Source organism: Tupaia chinensis, unplaced genomic scaffold (genome assembly GCF_000334495.1).
Source record: "Tupaia chinensis unplaced genomic scaffold, TupChi_1.0 Scaffold000168_1, whole genome shotgun sequence".
NCBI classification, from domain to species: Eukaryota; Metazoa; Chordata; class Mammalia; order Scandentia; family Tupaiidae; genus Tupaia; species Tupaia belangeri.
In genome coordinates, this window is record NW_006159643.1 from 635,338 (window position 1) to 653,449 (window position 18,112).

Genomic DNA, 18,112 nt, shown 5'->3' on the forward strand with positions numbered 1-18,112 from the left:
GGGAAAGAATAAACAGAGATAAATACTTTATATTATCCCTCCTCTGACAGAGTCATAGCCCCTACCCAGCCCCACCCCAGATGAAACCTATTGAATCAGAATTCTTAAGTTTTTAAACTCCATAGTAATTCTATGCACACCTGAATATGAGAACCATTACACTGTTAATTAGATCTACTCTAAAAAGTAGACAGCATTATTCTATTATTTCTATTCTATTGATAAGGAAAATGAGGATCAATAACATTTAGATAACTTGTTCAAGCCTCAATTCAAAATCTGACTCTGATCTTAGTCCTTTTCTCTATACTAGGTAAAAGGATTTTGAGCAAAAGCAGTAAAATAATCCGGCATCTGCAGAATGTAGATTGGAGAGGGAAGTGCTTATCCTGAAACTAATGCTATTTAATTCCAATAAATTCAACAAATGTCATGAGTTCCTTCTTTATACAGCACTCTATTAGCACATCATCAGAGCAGTTTCAGAGGGATGTGGGAAGGGTATAAACCATTCACTTCTTGGTATTAGTGTGACTTCCAGCTGTACTATGGACAGCTATCACAATAGACATAAGGGTGTATGTACTTGTTACAAATGACATGGTTAATTTTTTCCTCCCCCACAATATTACACTAGGAAAGATTTTCTGTAGTCAGATAACCAGTCAAAGACCAATTTTATGCTATTTCTTTCTTTTTATTTATTTATTTATTTTTTACTAGTTTGCTATAGGGCATGTGTGCTCATCATTGAAACAGATAGAAAGTGAGAAACACCCTCCAGGGGGATGATCACATCACAATCCCTCAATCCATTCTCCTACATTCTCCTCTTGGGATTTTGGGTGGGCATGCACATAAATATACTTGGTTTGTTTTTCAGACTGCTGGGTTCAGGATTTAGGTTGTATGTTGGGCCATTTGGGATCCAGCCACTTTGACCACCACTGGCTGGTCGTAAGCTATTTTTCTTAAACAACCTTCAACCACCAACCTTCTAACCCTTCAAATGAAAAGCTTGATTTTACCCTTTATCCCCAGAAGAAAACAAACATAATACTCCATATTGCACTAGTAGGAAACTCATATTTAAGGGGCACCTTATTTAACTGGGCAGAAAACATCTATCTCTTCAACCAGTTTCCTGCTAATTCCACAGCTGTCTATCCTATAGTTCTTGGCCCATTCCCCACATGCAAACTTTTATACTAATACCGTGTATGTATCAGTAATAAAGATATGTTTCATTTAATTCCCAGAGACTGTTATTTACTAATTTTTGTATCTCCTACAATGTTGCACACGATAGTGTTTAATAAAAACTTGTTAAGTTATAGGAATAATTAGGACACAGGCCCAGAGCTATCTTATAATACATAAGTGGAAGACCTTTATATGTATAAATACAATATATATATATTATATCCTTATAATACATAAATAGATATGAATGTGTGTGATTTAAGGAGTGCTTAGTAGAATTTCATGCCACAGATTTCTTCCTTATGGTTTGTCATGATGCCCGAAATTCTTCTATTGGAATTTATTTCTTCATGTATTGAAGACCTTTTGATTTCCGAGCCTAGCCTATTAAAAGAGATGAATGTCTGGGTTCTGACAGTATCTTGTCTTATCTGCTCTCATAAAACTGCAGGAATAAGTGCCAAGTGAATGGCACAAACAGTTGCCCTGTGGGATGTCAGGGAAACAGGAGACTGATGTAGCCTGGAGTATCAACGAAGGGGAAACTTGAGGTAGGCTTTGAAAGAAAGTTGTTTTCAGAAAGGTGGAGAGGAGGGAGATGTAAATTGAGACAGGAACCAGGAATCATCTCAAGGGAGCAGCAAAGATCCCTGCTGGGAGCAGTTCTTCCTTCTTGCATTTAGCATTGCAGATTTATCACTTCTCATTACTGAACCTTTTTATAGGTTTATTTTTCAGGAAAAAAGCAATCGTGTCCTAACTGGGTTTTCCAGACCTTGGTTATAGCTCTAATTGCTGTGATGGCATTTTGGTAAGAAAAAACGTCAATGTTATTTGTGTCAAGCTCTTTTATTCTTCCCATCTTTCTTTTCCCACATATGATACTGGGGATCTGACCCTCTATTTACTTTGAAGACAAAAAGGTCCTTTAAAGCAGGCATTGCCCTTTGATAGCTAAAGATAAGGGAGATAGTTTTAAACTCATTTTTTGAAGGAAAAAAGCACATGCTTTTTGCACTTATATGTAAGATGGATTAATTTTTTCAATCAACTGCTGTGTTTCAGCAGCAAACTTTGCTCTGCGTGCGTGCGTGTGTGTGTGTGTGTGTGTGTGTGTGTGTTTCTTAGCTTCGCAAATAACTTTCTCAAATTCTTTGTTTTCCTTCCTGTCTCCAAGGGGGAAAGGAGTGAATAGGCAATTAGGTAAAATCCACTCTCCTCTGGTTACTCATATTTATTAGGATTCTTCAGTGACGACTTTATACCAAAGGGATACCAAATGTACACTGTGATGAAATTGTAGCCAAATCTGCTAAGCAATTAGTCAAACCAATGCAGTAAGGACACCTGTGTCTTTGGGTGACTTTTGAATACCATCCCTCCTCCTGGAGGTGAGAGTGATCTCTTGCTAGAAAGCAGGGCCCTTTCTCAAGCCTCTGGCCTTCAGGCTCCTGCTGTGCTTTGATGCACTCCTTTGTCCTTTGAACCCTGGTCATCCTGCTTGTGTTCTCCAGGCCTTCGAATCCCCCTTTTTTGTTTTCAGTCTGACTATGCACACAGTGAAAGGGGTGTCTATTCCTCAAAAATGCTTTCTTACTGTGGGAGAGGACAGGCTTCTGTCTTCAAGGAGACAATCGCTTTGCAGAGCAAATAAGCCATGGTCCCAAAGAGCTTCCGCTTTCTTGGTCTAACAGTGCAGGTCTCTCTATCTTCTTCCTCTTTGCCATTTTCACTCTTGACTTGTGGGAAGATACCCGAGTATTTGACACCATTGCATGCAATTCCCATTAGAAGCCTCTGCACTTTTCTTACTCTCCTACATGTGCTTGTCTTCTCTTACGAAGAGTCCCATCTGAGGAGAGTGTGAGCATTTACCTTTAGCAGACATTCTGAGTATTCTTGGGAGAGGTAGATTCTCAGTCCAACAGAAAGGTTATAGGAAATCTAATTCTGTGGCAGACAGACTGCTTTTTAAACACACTTGGTAGATCTTAAGAATTAAGAAAGCCAATAGTGTTGACTATAAAGGGGAAATGAGAGGGGTCTTTGAGAAATTCACGGAAAATGTATATCATGAAAAAAACAATGCATGGATTTAAACATTTTTGGGGCACCAAAATAAACTCATACTTGAATTCCATGTTTTTACAAACTTTTTGACGTCCCTCTTATTAGGCTTATTATCTTGTTTCTAGCCTGTGGTATACCTGAGAAGGTTCTAAAGTAGGATTTTTAAAATAGAAAGCAGTGGTTCACTTCATTTTATGATTCAAGAAGTTCTCTAGGTTATACATTGAGGCAAAGCTACAGACAGATCAGAAAGTGTTTAAGGATTAGAAATGGGGACCTGGAGTGTGGGAGACATGAGAAAACAAACTAAGGGAGGCTGGACCATGGCAAGCAGTTGTTGGGGAAAACTACAAATTCTGCCTGCCAGGAGCTCTGGGCTCAGCATCACTTTCTCCAGTTAGTAAGAGCTGTGCCTGCTGGGCTTTTATTACCTGATGCTGAAAGCACTTTGGGAATCCCTTCTTTATTAGTGGAATTCAAAGGTGTGGTACTGGGGCTAGCGGGTGGCATGGTGGTTAAGGGTGTTGGACTCCCACATGGCCAACAGTGGTTCGAGTTTTGGATCTGGCAGCTTTCTCACTTTCCCTCTTTCTCTCTCTCTGGTCAAATTAAAATAAATAAATAAATTTAAATAAAATAATTCTAACAGCAAAAAAAAAAAAAAAAAGCTGTGGTACATTTCTTCATGTATACGTAAGCCCACCACCTTTGATGGAGAATAAAATAATCTGGAGCCAAGTTCTGATAACCAAGTGTGAAGTCAAGCTGGTAAGAAGTCAAGTTAGGTAATCCTGTTTTTTTGGTTTTGTTTTGTTTGTAACTTGGCAGACTATGTTGTATGGCTCTTGAGAGAGTTCTAAAGACATCCCGAGAGAGGAGAACATAGTGTTAGGATGTGTGATCATTGTTAGGAATAGTGTCCCAAGGCTTGGAACCTTTAAGGAAAGCTTCCATTTCATACGTTCTGACAATCAGAATGGTAAGATATTCTCATTATTTTGAAGCCAAATAGTATGGGAATGGATGCTTTCTGCATTTCTTTTCCTTCCTCTGCCCAATTTGGCTTCTCATGCTCTCAGAAGACAGGCAGCTGGAAGATGTCAGAGAAGTGGCCAGAGGTTTGGAATCCACAGCTGACTAACCCTGTGCTGCCTTTGGTCTCCTGGCATGATGGTGCAGCAGACCTCCAGCAGTGGGATATGAACTCTGCTCTCACTCTTTCCTGCAAAGGGCCTTCAGCTATTCACATGCTTCCTCTTGTAATCTTCCACTAGTGACAGATGCTTCTGTGACAGCTTGCCAGGGCCAGGGGGTGCTCTATGGAAAAATTCAACAGTGAGGAATACCCCAAGAGTTTCTGAGCTCCTGGAAGCTGAGGGCTTTCTCTCACCAGGAGAGAAAAGCCTAACTGTGCTGGTTTCTGTGCTGTTTCTATCAGCTGTGGCTGCCCCATCCCCTCTCCTCCCTTCTGTGTAGCCTGTGAGAGTACATCTTTGGCCAGCTGGATGAGTGAGCTATATCTGGAAACAAATCTGCCACCTAATTCTTTCTTTCTTTTGTTTAAACAGTGCCTTGACTATAGTCTCCCTTTACATACTTAGCTTAAAAGATCAAGACCGAAGTGCCCCAAATCTCCCTTTAAGGTGAGAGTTCCAATCTTGTTTGCCTTTGGGGAGAAGTCTTTAAGTCCTCTCTCACTAATCATTTTGTCCTCCGCTCCTCCAGCAATATCACCAGCTCTCAGGAGCCAGCTCTTCCACCCACAGCCTCCCCCTCAGGTAAGGGCTGCACATTCCTCACCCTCAAACCCAGTCTGTTTATGTGAACTGTCAACAGAAGAAACCAGCCTTTCAGGTTAACCTTGTTGCTTTCCTCCCCTCTGCCCAATGTTTTGCAGCACCTACAACATCCCTGGCAACCACACAGACTTCCTTACAAGTACCTGAAATCACTTTCTGTGAGATCCTGCCATGTCAGGAGATCTATTGCTGCCCCATCTGGGGAATGAGAAAAGTCTTTTCAAATCCTTTACAAAGACAATCTGAGCAAGAGAAGGAAATCCATCAGACGTATGGGGCAGGTAAATGACATCCAAAGAGAAATGACTAGAGCTTCGAACCTGAGGATTTTTCCTTGTCAATATTTCCTTGGATAGTCTGCTAATGGTCCCAAATAAGGGTTCCAAGTCTTCTATTTGGGGTGTAAAATCTTTAGAAACACAAACATACAACTGGCATTATCTATAGATTGAGTTCCCTGCCCAGGGATGAAAATTTGGTTGATTCAAGTCCTTATAATTTTCACCAAGTGAAAGGGTTTCATTTGTCCATTGTCAACGATGATAGTAATAGTAGCACAAGTGAAGTAATTATATGCATGTGGATTGATCTTTGTGTGTGTGTGCGTGTGTGGCTCATTTAGAACTTAAAAAATTATGTAGTACCTGGGCTCTCTGCCCAAACCAACTAGAGCAAAATATAAGAGACTTTGGAAACTCCAATTTAGAGCTTAGAATAAGGTTTAAGTCAGTGAAAAGCACAGGATTCACATTCTACTTCCAAAATATTTTCTTTTTCTTACTAATAGGGACACACACATTTGCACACTTTTTTCAAGTAATGGATTTTCATTTTAAAAAATTAGAAAAATGTAATTAAGTGCTACAAGTGTAATTATCTCTATGAAATCAAACACTATTCTTCCAAATGCACAGTTATTATTGTTTATTTAGAGATCTCCTATCCTCATGTATTAACAAGTACTAAAATAATATTAATGACAATGCTAATAATAACTATACTTATTAGTATTGGCTTATCTATCAGTATGCTGTTGAAACAACAGTCCCCTGGTAACAGTGGTTTCATGTGGCAGAAGTTTATTTCTGGCTCACTCTATCAAATGTGGATCAAGAGAGAGCTTTGGTCATTGTGTCATTTGGTATCCAGCTGATAGAGTCCATTTCAATACGTATTTCCACAATCTCTGTATCAGTGGTGACAGGACAGTGTAAATAGTACACAGGCTTTTAAATCTTCCACCTAGGTATAACATGTCACTTCAATTTACACTTTATTGGCCAAAGCAGGACACATTGGTCATGTCTAATTTAAGAAAAGATGGAGAAAAAAAGATCTACCATGTGTCTAGGGAAAAATGAACCAAAATATTGGGTCATCAGGAAAGTCTTAATGTATTTTTGCATAGAAAAACATGGAAGAAGACATCATAACTTTTCTGATGACCCAACATTTGAATGCAGTCCCAATGACTACTGGAATGCCACATAGCATATGGTCAACGGTTGAAGTTTTGAGGCAACAATGTAATTTTCTTTCCCTTTTGATATTCTTCCATATCTCAGTCTTAGATAAAGAACTTTTGCAAATCATCATCATCCATATAATTATGTAATGAGATATTAATCTATGCAAGGCACTGTCATAAGTAGCTTATATGAATAAATCATTTATTTTTCACAAACTTACAGTATAGGCACTGCTATTATTCTCTTGTTTTTTTTCCCTGTGAAGAAACTAAGGCACAGAGAGTTCTCCCCATACCTATGAAAGGCAATGCTTACTCTATTTTTCTCATGAAAACAAATTTTGATTAAATTTGGGAACAGATGCATTACTACAGAGGGAGGATAAAGGTTCAGTTTAAATAAAGGAGTTCATTTTAGTCATCATATTCTCAATACTTTAAGCTATAGAAACATCTAATACTATCACAAAAATCCCCAAAGTCTGCATCCCTTGTGTAAAACATGGAATCTTGTGACTGGTAAACCCTGTTCTCACCTTGGGATCCACTTTAGGGATATTTGGTATCCTTTTTTGAGAGCATCTTCAGAAAGGACCATCCCACCTAGGAGAGAGATGTACACTTAATGAATCCTGAACAGGAAGAGGCCATGGACTGGTAGACTCTTTAGGAGGCTTCTTGACTCCTGAACAAATTCACATCTGTAGCAAATCAGCTCTTCACATCAAGGGAATAGTGGGAATAATAGCTCTTACCAAGTTGGAGAAAGGTTTGTTGCTCTTTGCTCTGTGACAGAGTTTAGCTCACCTTATATTTTCACATCTATGGAAACTCCTAAAGAAAGAAATGCCTGCTAGAGGAAGAAGGTGTGTTCCAACGTGCCTTGCTGTGTCTACCTAGACAGAACTAACAGCTCCTCTGACTAAATAAGAAATTTAAGTTCGGCCTTACCAGACTCCCTGACACAGTAGGAAAGTTGTTCCCCCTTCCTTCCTTCAACTGGTTAAAAATGGAAAGGATTTAAATGTTTGATTCACTTCACCTACAGGAAACCTGAAAATTTGGGGGGATTTAGAACCACAGAAGGTTAGAAAGCAGATATACTAACAGTACCCTGAGTTTTTGACTCCAAGAATCTATTAGTAACATACTTCTACAATGATTTGATTGAGAGAATATAGAAAAGGACAATGTAATTATAAGTTCAGTAGAGTTATGTTCTGTTTTTTAATTGTTACAGTACACATGTGCTTGCTAGAGGAAGAGTGAAAAAGGGAGAGGAGCACTTCCAATGGGGCGCTATCATAATGCCATCCTTTTTCCTCCATCCTATGAGGATTTGGGGAATGTGTGCACATATGCCTGGTGTATTTTTTTTTTTTTTTTGGAGAGATTTTCGCTATAGGGCGCGTGCGCTCACCAGACAGACAGAGAGAGACATAGAGACAGAAAGCGAGAAATCACCCCCCAGGGAGGATGGTCACACCGCAATCTCTTCTCCTCCATTCTTCTCTCGGGATCTTGGGCACTCACGCACACGCGCCCGGCGTGAGTTTTAAGCCACCGGGTCCGGGATGCGAACTGCGGTCGACTACGTGGGAATCCAGCGACATAGCCATTACGCTAACTGCTGGTTCCCTGCCTGGTGTATTTTTCAAGCTACTTGGGGCTGGATCTCAAATTCTGGGCTACCATATGGGATCTAGCTCCCTATGCACAGGGCTTGACTATTGCACTGTGGGGCTGGCCCTTAATTGACCTTTTAACCGAATTATTTTTATTAATACAAAGTGACATTTGAAAATTAGTACCAATCTGTGGGAGAGGTGTTACTTTTCTAGTCTGCAGACAGTACCATAGACCACTTTATGTTATCACCTGGGGTTCCAAGATTGTAGGTCCAAAGGACCTCTGATTTAAACCAACTTATCAGTATTTTACAGTTTTTAAAATGGAGTCCTAGGACCAGGCTTAAGGTTCTGCAGTGAGTTACTAGCCAAGTTGGAGCTGGAATTAGGGTCCTCTGTTTCCCTTTCCTTCCCATTTATCATCCTAACTCCACTTATCTGGGCATGGGATGTGTATGTATCTGAGATCAACTCTAGATATACAGTCTATAGTTCTAGAAGTCCCCTACCATCCCTCCTCCCCCAATTTGCCTGTAGCCACTGAAAAGTCCCCAGTGGGGGGATATTAATGAGGGTCCAAGAAGAGGATCTTCTTTTCTGCTGCTGATCCATCCTTCCTCTCTCTCCAGGACACTGTATAACACTGGGGTTCCTAAATATAAAGGAGGAGAAAGCCAGACAACTGTTCATTTCACCTGAGGCACTAAAGACCAATTGAAAATGAAGGAATAAAAATGAAAAGGAAATTCAAGAGTAAAAAACCTAGAAACACTCAGTTGGATGCAGAGAAATATCTAACAGTTTACTAAGACCCAAAACACATTAATGAGCCTCCTCCCTGAGAGCAAGATGTCTAATAAAATAAGTGAAGGGAAATCAGTCTTTTTTATGATATGTCAAGCTCAAATCATTCTTCTTTTGGTCTTAAGCGGATTGTGTAAGTCTATGTAGAGTGTCTTTCAGAAAGGCTGTCTCCCCTCTTCCTGCCACTCCCTTTAGCCAAAAGTTTTAGTAACATTAACCAGGAAGTAAAGTGTTTTGGAATATTAAGTTTCTACTCTAAGGAAAGAACTAAATATGATGGATTTTAATTCATGGAACCAATAAAGATTTTAGTAGACAAGAGAGGTATCAAATGTAAAGAACCTGTGTGTGTGTGTGTGTGTGTGTGTGTGTGGCGGGGGTGGGAGGAGGTGAAAACATTTACGGAATTTTACAGATTGTAAAGGAGCTGGTAAGAACTTAAAAAAATATCACAAAGGAAAAAGGTATCTGGAATCCATACTCATTGCATTTTGGAGAACAAAACTCTGAGATGGGAAATGGCTTAAAAAAATAAAAAAGAGAGGTGTCCCCTTTGTTATAGGACTGATTCACTCTGCCCAACACGATGCTCAGAAAATTTCAGGTTCTGTCTCTTTTGCTAGAAGGAGAAGGAGCCCAGCTTCCCACATCCATTCTCGCCATCCTCTTCAGCCATACATATCCTAGGAAATTTCCCTTTGAGTCTCTAAGGAAAAGCATTTTTCTAGAGGTTAAGTAATTGGCCTTTTCTCTTGTTTTCCTTCCTCTTTCCTGGCTCACTTCCTCCCAGCCTTCCACAAATAGTTCTTAAAATGAGCCTAGGGTTCATTGGTGGGAGTTGTTCATCTCTTGGCATGAGTTTGGTTCAATCAGGAAAAGAGAAACGTGTCCAAGGTGTTGTACTGGATCTCAGCCATCAATGCAGATTTACAAGCAGTGCAATATACACCTACGATGACAAGATATGCTTTGGTTGGACACTACCTTAAATCTCTCTCATCAGAAGTTTCTAATTTAGTGCATTGGGAGGGCTCATCACCAAGTGTGAAATATATCTCCTACTTTACAAAGAGAACCACAGGGAATATATAGAGAGTTTATAGTAAAAATTGCATTTGAGCCTTTGGGTTTGGATGGACAGGAAGGTAAGAGAATGAAAGGGTGAGGAAACCTTGAATTCACAGAGAGAAGCTAGGGTGTACATGGGGTTACTTCTCATCCTGAGCAAGCCATCAAGACTAACAGACTTTTTCCTCTTCAGAAGATAAAAGCAAATCATTCCTGGCAAGAGACGCACTCACCAGCCCTGACTGGGGGAGTGACTGTAAGTTGACATTTCAATGACACTATTCTTCGTGGGGCCAGACAGAGGCAGAATAACAATCTGTAAAAACATTACTGGAATGAGGCACAGTGACAAAGGCTATACTCTACCTGACACATATACCCACGGGGTTATGCTTTATAATCCATGCCAGCCTAACCATCGAGGCATTAGAAATGGTCACTCAGTACTAGACAAGTTGTGGTTGACCTCCATGATTTTAGTAATTTAATTTAATTTCCCACTCTCCTCTTTTTTTTTTTTTTTTGAGAGAGGTTTTTGCTATAGGGCATGTGCGCTCTCCAGAAAGACAGAGAGAGACAGAGAAGACAGAAAGCGAGAAATCACTTCTCGGGGGGGATGTACGCTGCAATCCCTTCTTCTCCATTCTCCTCTGAGGATCCTGGGCACACACTCACACATGTCAGGTGTAAGTTTAAGCCACGGGGTCCGGGACTTGAATTGCAGTAGACTACAGGGGAGTCCAGTGACCTAGCCATTATGCCAACTGCTGGTCCTGCCACGCTCCTCTTCTATCCTGACTACATTTTTAGTTTGTTTTTTGTTTCCAAAACAGATTGCATTCATATTGCAACTTCCATTTTCAATAACTTTCTACTTAGTAGAACTTCTAGGTCCAGAGATTCTTCTGGGTGTTATGGGCGCTATTTGTTGGAGTGTGGATTTTTAAAAATGGTTTTCTTATAATTTACTATAACCAAAAAAGGTCTTCTTCCCTTTCTTCTCCTTTTCATTTTTCCATTCGAATGCAAATAGAGTCCATTTTTCTATGAAACTCTGATTTCACATTCTGCAATTTGGGGACTGTGCTGGAGTACAATATGCTTTTCCCCTGTAGAAGGGTTTACTTTCTTTTCTTGATTTCTTTTCAATTCAGGGATTGATACAACCATCAGTTCTATTCAGATTATGGAAATCCAGCAAATAATAGATCGTCGGTATTGCAGTAGAAGCCTCCAGTGCGGGTGGGTAAGCCTCTCTATTATGTGCTGGCTGTTTCTGGAATTTACCTAGGGCTCTGGGTTTTTGACCCTGGAATGAAAGCTAAAGCTACATGGTGAAATCACTGTGTGCTTACATTGCTTCTTAAGTGAAAACACATTTATAACATGGTGGACGAGGGGATCATAAAATGGTTGGTATTAGCAAATGTCAATAAACCACAGCCCCAGTGATTCCAGTCTCCTGGTTTAATGGGTCAGTTCACAGCAAAAAGCCTAGGGAGCAGCTCTGTGGCTGGCTCTGAGGGCACATATCACAGACAGAACTGCTAGTTAATTTTGTAGACAAGAAAGACATTGTTCCTGATGGCTCCAAGGTACAAGTGAGCTGACATTTCTATACTTTAATAAAAAGGGCTATCATTATTTTAATTACTGAAAAATACAGCTCATCTTAGCCTTTCCAGTTAGGAAGGAAAAAACAAATCCAGCTATTGCAAAAGCTGTCAGCAACATCCATCTCTATATCACCTATAGCTAGGTAATGTCACAGCTAGAAGCAGGAAGTGCACGTTGCTTCACCAAACATGATGTGCAAGTTGTAGGCATTAAGAATGAGGAGTATTTTTAATTTAATAATTTAATAACTATTTATTGGGTTCCTGCTAAGTTAAAGGCAAGGTCTATATTTTGAACTGGTGTCAAAAATCCTGTAAGTTTTCAGGCTTATTTCTTTTTTCAACCTGATACAATTTAGGCTGTACGTTGATGGTGTTGAGTTGTAAAAGTAACCTGTATGATGTTTATGATCTGTTATGATCTCTATATTCATTATCTCACTGAATTTTCATAAAATCCCTACAAGGGTAGTATTATTTATCCCCACATTGTAGCTAAGTTGCAGTGAGCTGGAAAACATTTGCCCAAGATCAGCTATCTAATAAATGTCAGAAACAGATGTTAATGGATGTGGTAGGATGACATAATGAAGACAAGTCAGACAATTCAGGTTCAAATCCTAGAACTTTGACAAGATGTTTATTCTCTCTGCATTTTGTTCTCATCTATAAGGTGGGGATATAATCAACTGAGCTGTGTTCTGTGAAGCATGAAGAAATTAGGAGGCACACATTAGGAAATGAATTTCATTGATCTAAGCTTCCCCAAGTTGAACAAAATGCTTCTGATCCCAACACAGATCTTTCTATTTTTAAAAATACATAATTAACAAATAACAATGTTTTCAATTTGGTATGCCAAGTAGCACTTATTTTTTGTTTTTGGCTTTACTGAGTTATAATTGACAAGTACAATTTGTTTGTATTCAAGATGTACAATGTGATGTTTTATTTTGATACGTTTACATGCTATAATGTTGGGTAAATTCAGTTTGCAAGCTAAGTGATGTATAGTGATTAAATGTGTAAAAAGAAAAAAAAAATACAAGATCAATTTCCTTATTTTTGCTTATTTTAAACTACCTATTTGGTGTTACCTAGAAAGAATATAAAATGACTGACTCTTGTTTCCTTTGATCTGATTTTAAGTTGTTTCTTCATCTACACAATCTGAGGGGTGACGAGATCATAAGGACAACCTGTATTCGATACAATATGCCTTTTACTAGATGTTTTTCATTTTAATAGAAATCAAAGGAAATTATTTTATTCAAATATGTCTCTTAAAGGGATAAATCTAGATAAAAGCACTTCTACCTTATGATCGTCTCCATTATTAAATACTATTAAGTCTAGGGACCAGCAGTTAGCATAATGGCTATGTTGCTGGACTCCCATGTAGTCAACCACGGTTCGAGTCCCAGACCTGGTGGCTTAAACTAACGCCAGGCGCGTGTGCGTGCATGCCCAAGATTCTGAGAGAATGGAGGAGAGGGGATTGCGGTGTGGCCATCCCCCCTGGGGGGTGATTTCTCACTTTCTGTCTCTCTGTCTCTCTCTGTCTGGTGAGCGCACGTGCCCTGTAGCAAAAACCTCTCCAAAAAAAAAAAATAATAATACTATTAAGTCTAGTAATTTTAGCAGATTTGGGTTCTAAAGTCTATCACATTTTCTGCTAATGTTTAAAGGGAGTGATTTACAGTATAAAAACTGGTGTTTGTTATTTCCAATCCTTCTTTCAAGGGATTGTTGGTTTGAGGTGTTTGCCACATTTGCCTTCTGAAGTTTTTATCTCCTTCACGGGGGCTGAACTAATTTCTGTATAATTTAATTCTGGACATTTGGTCAAGGATTTGACTTTCTGTGTGTTGTAAAAAACTATAAATCTTTACGGTATATTTTATGGTGAAACCTGAAAGAGATCATGTTATAACCTGACAGGTATGTCTCTGGAAAACTTAAGCATACCAAGTCAGATTCAGCTGTCTGTATTTATTATTTATTATATACTACTTCACAGTTTATACAGAATATGAGTAGCAAACAACTTCTGAAGCTTTTCCTGTACATTTTGATTTGTAGTTTTCTTTCCCCTACCACTAGGTCTGGAAATTACTATTACAACATTCCTGTTAATAAGTACACACCCACTAATGTCAAATTCTCTCTGGAAATCAAGTAAGTGCATGGCTATAAGAACAATTCCATTTTATCATTAGTTGAACAGAAAGTCTGAATTAACTTTATAATTTAATCTGTAAATCAGGAGGTAGAAAGCTACCAATCTATTTTAACTAATTATGGACATAGAGGAGGGCCAGCTGGGGAGGGATTTTCCAAATGAGAGCCAGGATCATCTAGGCTCCCTCCAGGAACAGAAAGGCTCTGAATAGTACACTCAGGCCTGTGAAGTGGGAGTGACTTTGATTTGATGCTCATGAGCTTCAGACTTCCCGACTGTCTCCCTTTGAATTGAGAGGAACAAGAGTAACGATGAGGCTTTTAGAAGGGTGCAGGACCTGCACATTTGGTGAGCACCTGGTAGCAATGCTAATGCAAACACTACTTGTTTCCCGAGAAAATAGAGAGGAAAAAAACAAGAAGAATGGAGTAAGGGTTTGGAATTGGGCAGAACAGGGTTCATATTTTGTGTCTGTCATTTGCTGATTCTGTGACCCTGGGGAGGCCGCTACCCCTCTAAGCTATCATTTCTTCATGTGTATGAATATTACATTATGCTATAACATGTGCTGCAATGGGAATTATTGTTAATAATGATGAAATTAATAAATATCATTTGCTGAGCACAAACTATATGCCAGATAATGTGCACTTAAATAAAATTTATGAGTATGAGTATGTGTGCACATGCACAAAAAAGAAAGCACCCTGCAATGTGGCCTGGTCATGCCATAGTCCTTTTCCCTCCCATCTCCATCCTGTCAGATGGACATGTGCATGAACACCTGGCATGAAATCAACAGGGCGGGGCTTTAAGTCCCAGCTGGCCACATGATATCCTGCTCCTTCGCAAAGCACCTAACTGCTATGCCATGGGGCCAACCCCACCCAGATATTATACTTTAATATTGAGTCATATAATCCTCATAAACAACTCTCCTAGGATTTTTTTTTTTTTTAGCTTGTTTTTCAGATGGGAAAAATTGGGCTTAGAGAAGTAAAGAACGTGTTCTGGAGGCCAGCATGTAGTGTAGTGGTTAAGAAACTGGCTCCCACAGGGCTGATTGAGGGTTGAGTCCAGGACCCAGCAGCTTGAAACTCATACCAGGTGTGTGTGCATATGTGCCCAAAATTCCAAGAGGAGACGAGGAGAATGGACTGCGGTGTGACCATCCTCCCTGGGGGGTGATTTTTTACTTTCTCTTTCTCTTTGTCTCTCCGTGTCTCCTTCCAGCAAGTGCACATGAACTGTAGCAAAACAGAAACAAACAAACAGAAAACAAAAACAAACCCTTAAAAAAAGTCTTTGAAACTCACAGTGATAGTAAGTGATAGAACTGGGCTTTGAATTCAGTCCATCCTTTTAATCACTCTCCTGCCTTCCCAGTGAGATGTAGGGGCATTGACCCTCCTGACATATAGTGGGCATTCAATAAATGGTGGCTTTTACTAGGGCTGCCTTTCCTCCCAAATCATAGAACTTTAACTTACTTTTTATCAGTTATTTTAAATAATTACTGTACTTTAAGAGTTTCAACCCACTTTACTCAAAAATTATGCAATAAGCTACTCACCATGGAGACAGATTTTATTTTATGTCTCTTGATTTTAGTCTCTTTTCTTTCCCCTTCACATATCCTCTCTTATCCCCTTCCTTCCCCCCCCCTTCTCTCTCTGTCCTCCTTCTTTCCCTCTACTACCCCATCTGTGCTGTTCCTCCGTAATTCACCAACTCCCCTCTGTCTCTGTATCACTCAGGCTTCATATTCCTTTTCTCATCAACTTTGCTTCTATAAGGAGCTAACGATTCTCTGCTTGTCTTGGAAAGTTTGTCTTAAGTAGCTAGTATTTCATGATTCAGAACCCACCATATTTCATGAAGGAGCAAAAGCTAAATATACTGTTACTGCAGCTAAATGTACTGTTTGTTAGGACCTCTTGAGTAACCTGTAACGCATTTCCTTATTCATTCCTTGCTTTCAGTGGAAGGACATAAAATTTATATAAAATTATATCCCCTGAAGTGGCATCAGATCGCCTTGAGTCACTTAATTAAGTATTTTAGTTTATGAGCCATTTTTCTCATATGGGGGGCTTTAAAATAACACAGGGGCTGGGCACTGATACAGAGGTAAAATGTGATGCTCTGTGAGGCTGACCCACATGGGAAGGTTTTGGGCTCAGTCCAGAGACCTTCCTAATTATTCTGGGCACATCCAGGGCTGGCTGAGGGTGCAACATGGGGTCAAGACCTGTTGGAGGAGCTGTCTCTCTGTCTCCTTTTGTCTCTTTCCATCTCATTCATGGAAGAAATAAATATATGTAAACAAACTTCACACATATTCAACTGAGATTGTAGGTTGTCTTCACTTGAGTAAAAAAGATTGGTTCCAAAGACAGATGGATCTCACCCTCTTGATGATGAATAATGGCTGACCTAAGAAAAGAACCAGGCTTTCTTGCAGATCTTCCATTCTGATAGCTTTAAAGCTGGAGGTTTTCTACTGGGGCTCACCCCCAAATTTTTACTCGTGTTTGTTTGCCTTGCTGTTTCAAATAATTCTACCCAGATCAGGAGTTTGCAGAGTCTAAAATCCTGGAAACTTCTGATACATGCAAATTCAGCTGCCAGTGAAAAAAAGAAGGGGTAGATCCAAAAATTAGAAATACTCTATGGAGGTAAGAAGTTCAGATGTGAGATGATTTAAATCATGAGATTAGGTTTTAGAAACTATCATATGCAATTTAAGTAGTCATGAAAGATGGGGTTTCTTTCTGCAATGATGAGATGTGAGTTAGTCTATTGGCATCAGTAGCCTTAGTAATAAAATGCCTATTGTGTAGTTTGAATAGATTTTCAAGTTACAGTCCCATTAGTTCCTCTTATCAAGGTAAACCCTAGCAGGAGCCAGTAACTTCTTTGTTATTTGCCCTTTCTTTCCTTTGTCTCTTGAAGCACAACAGAGCCATTGATAGTCTTCCAGTGCAAATTTACTCTTGGAAATATATGTTTCCATAGTAAAAGGGAAGTCAAAGGGACCCCAAACCATGGAGAATTCTCTCAGGAGATGACACAGGTAATGTTTTCTGGTTCCTCAGCCTTGTGTCCCTGTTCCAAAATAAATGTTTAGAATTGTGGCCTTTGCTCCTTACTAAGAGAGGTATTCACTGAACTGAATGCAAGGTTTTCCCTTGCTGGACAACCCTGGTCACGTTTTCCTTATGTCCTTAAGATGCTGCAGACTATTCTAGCAGACACCTATCAAAGGCTATTACAGACGCAGCCATAGTGGCTTTTTCTATACTGGCCTTTGCTCCTTACTAAGAGAGGTATTCACTGAACTGAATGCAAGGTTTTCCCTTGCTGGACAACCCTGGTCACGTTTTCCTTATGTCCTTAAGATGCTGCAGACTATTCTAGCAGACACCTATCAAAGGCTATTACAGACGCAGCCATAGTGGCTTGTACTAGACGCTGTTGTCCATGGGCCAAGGCCACACTAGGAGGCCTGGGTTTGAGTCCCAGTTCACCCTAACAAGCTGGATTCACTGCCATGCACCTGTAGTGCCAACTACTCAGGAGGCTGTAAGAAGGAGGATTGTGATGTAGTGACACCCATCTAAGCAAAACAAAACAAAAGCTGTTATCACAGGCATTTCTCCTACACTATGTCCAGGAAATGCTTTCTCAGCCTATATCCTGAGTGTACCTGAGTATATGAAATGGGTCTCTCTTTCACCATTATTTAGGGGTATCAGCACATTTGGAGCCTCCCTATAGCCCCATTCTCTGACAGTGCATACCATTTCCGTGTAGCTGCACCGGTAAGCTTGTCACTTTTTTTCTTTTCGGTGAACAAAGAAATAGATCAAAATAAAATAATCACTCTCACTATAGTTAATTTTTATATTAACCTTTCTCTCTTTTGTTCTTTTCTGACAGGATTTAGCTGACTGTTCAACAGATCCTTATTTTGCTGGGATTTTCTTTACAGATTACTTCTTTTACTTCTATCGACGTTGTGCCTAATTTATTCAGATTTGGTTTGGGACTTCACCAAAGAAAAATACTCAGACATATAGTTAATGAAAACAAGAGTCCTCTTGCAACGTCCTTCTTTCTTGTAAAACATTCACATTTATTGCTGATGGACTTTTTTTGAGACTTTGGTCACCATAGTTTTGAGACATTAATGAGGAGAATAAAGTGTTTGGAACCTGAAATAATGTAGTGCTTGATTTTGCCATGAGTATGAAGAAAACATTTCCTGGAGT

The 18,112-nt window shown here is 39.6% G+C and overlaps 1 protein-coding gene across 1 annotated transcript in view; it reads left to right on the top strand.

Annotated features, from left to right (window-relative positions):
- The window catches only part of MYRFL (myelin regulatory factor like), a 109,911-nt gene extending 92,044 nt beyond the window's left edge, over positions 1 to 17,867 (top strand). The window contains exons 16-25 of the mRNA XM_006146200.1: positions 1,929 to 2,014; positions 4,842 to 4,916; positions 4,999 to 5,051; positions 5,171 to 5,353; positions 10,234 to 10,296; positions 11,195 to 11,282; positions 13,760 to 13,834; positions 16,794 to 16,914; positions 17,588 to 17,662; positions 17,781 to 17,867. Of these exons, the coding sequence (XP_006146262.1) occupies positions 1,929 to 2,014; positions 4,842 to 4,916; positions 4,999 to 5,051; positions 5,171 to 5,353; positions 10,234 to 10,296; positions 11,195 to 11,282; positions 13,760 to 13,834; positions 16,794 to 16,914; positions 17,588 to 17,662; positions 17,781 to 17,867 (906 nt within the window). The remainder of the gene's footprint in view (positions 1 to 1,928; positions 2,015 to 4,841; positions 4,917 to 4,998; positions 5,052 to 5,170; positions 5,354 to 10,233; positions 10,297 to 11,194; positions 11,283 to 13,759; positions 13,835 to 16,793; positions 16,915 to 17,587; positions 17,663 to 17,780) is intronic.
- The last annotated feature ends 245 nt before the right edge of the window (positions 17,868 to 18,112 follow it).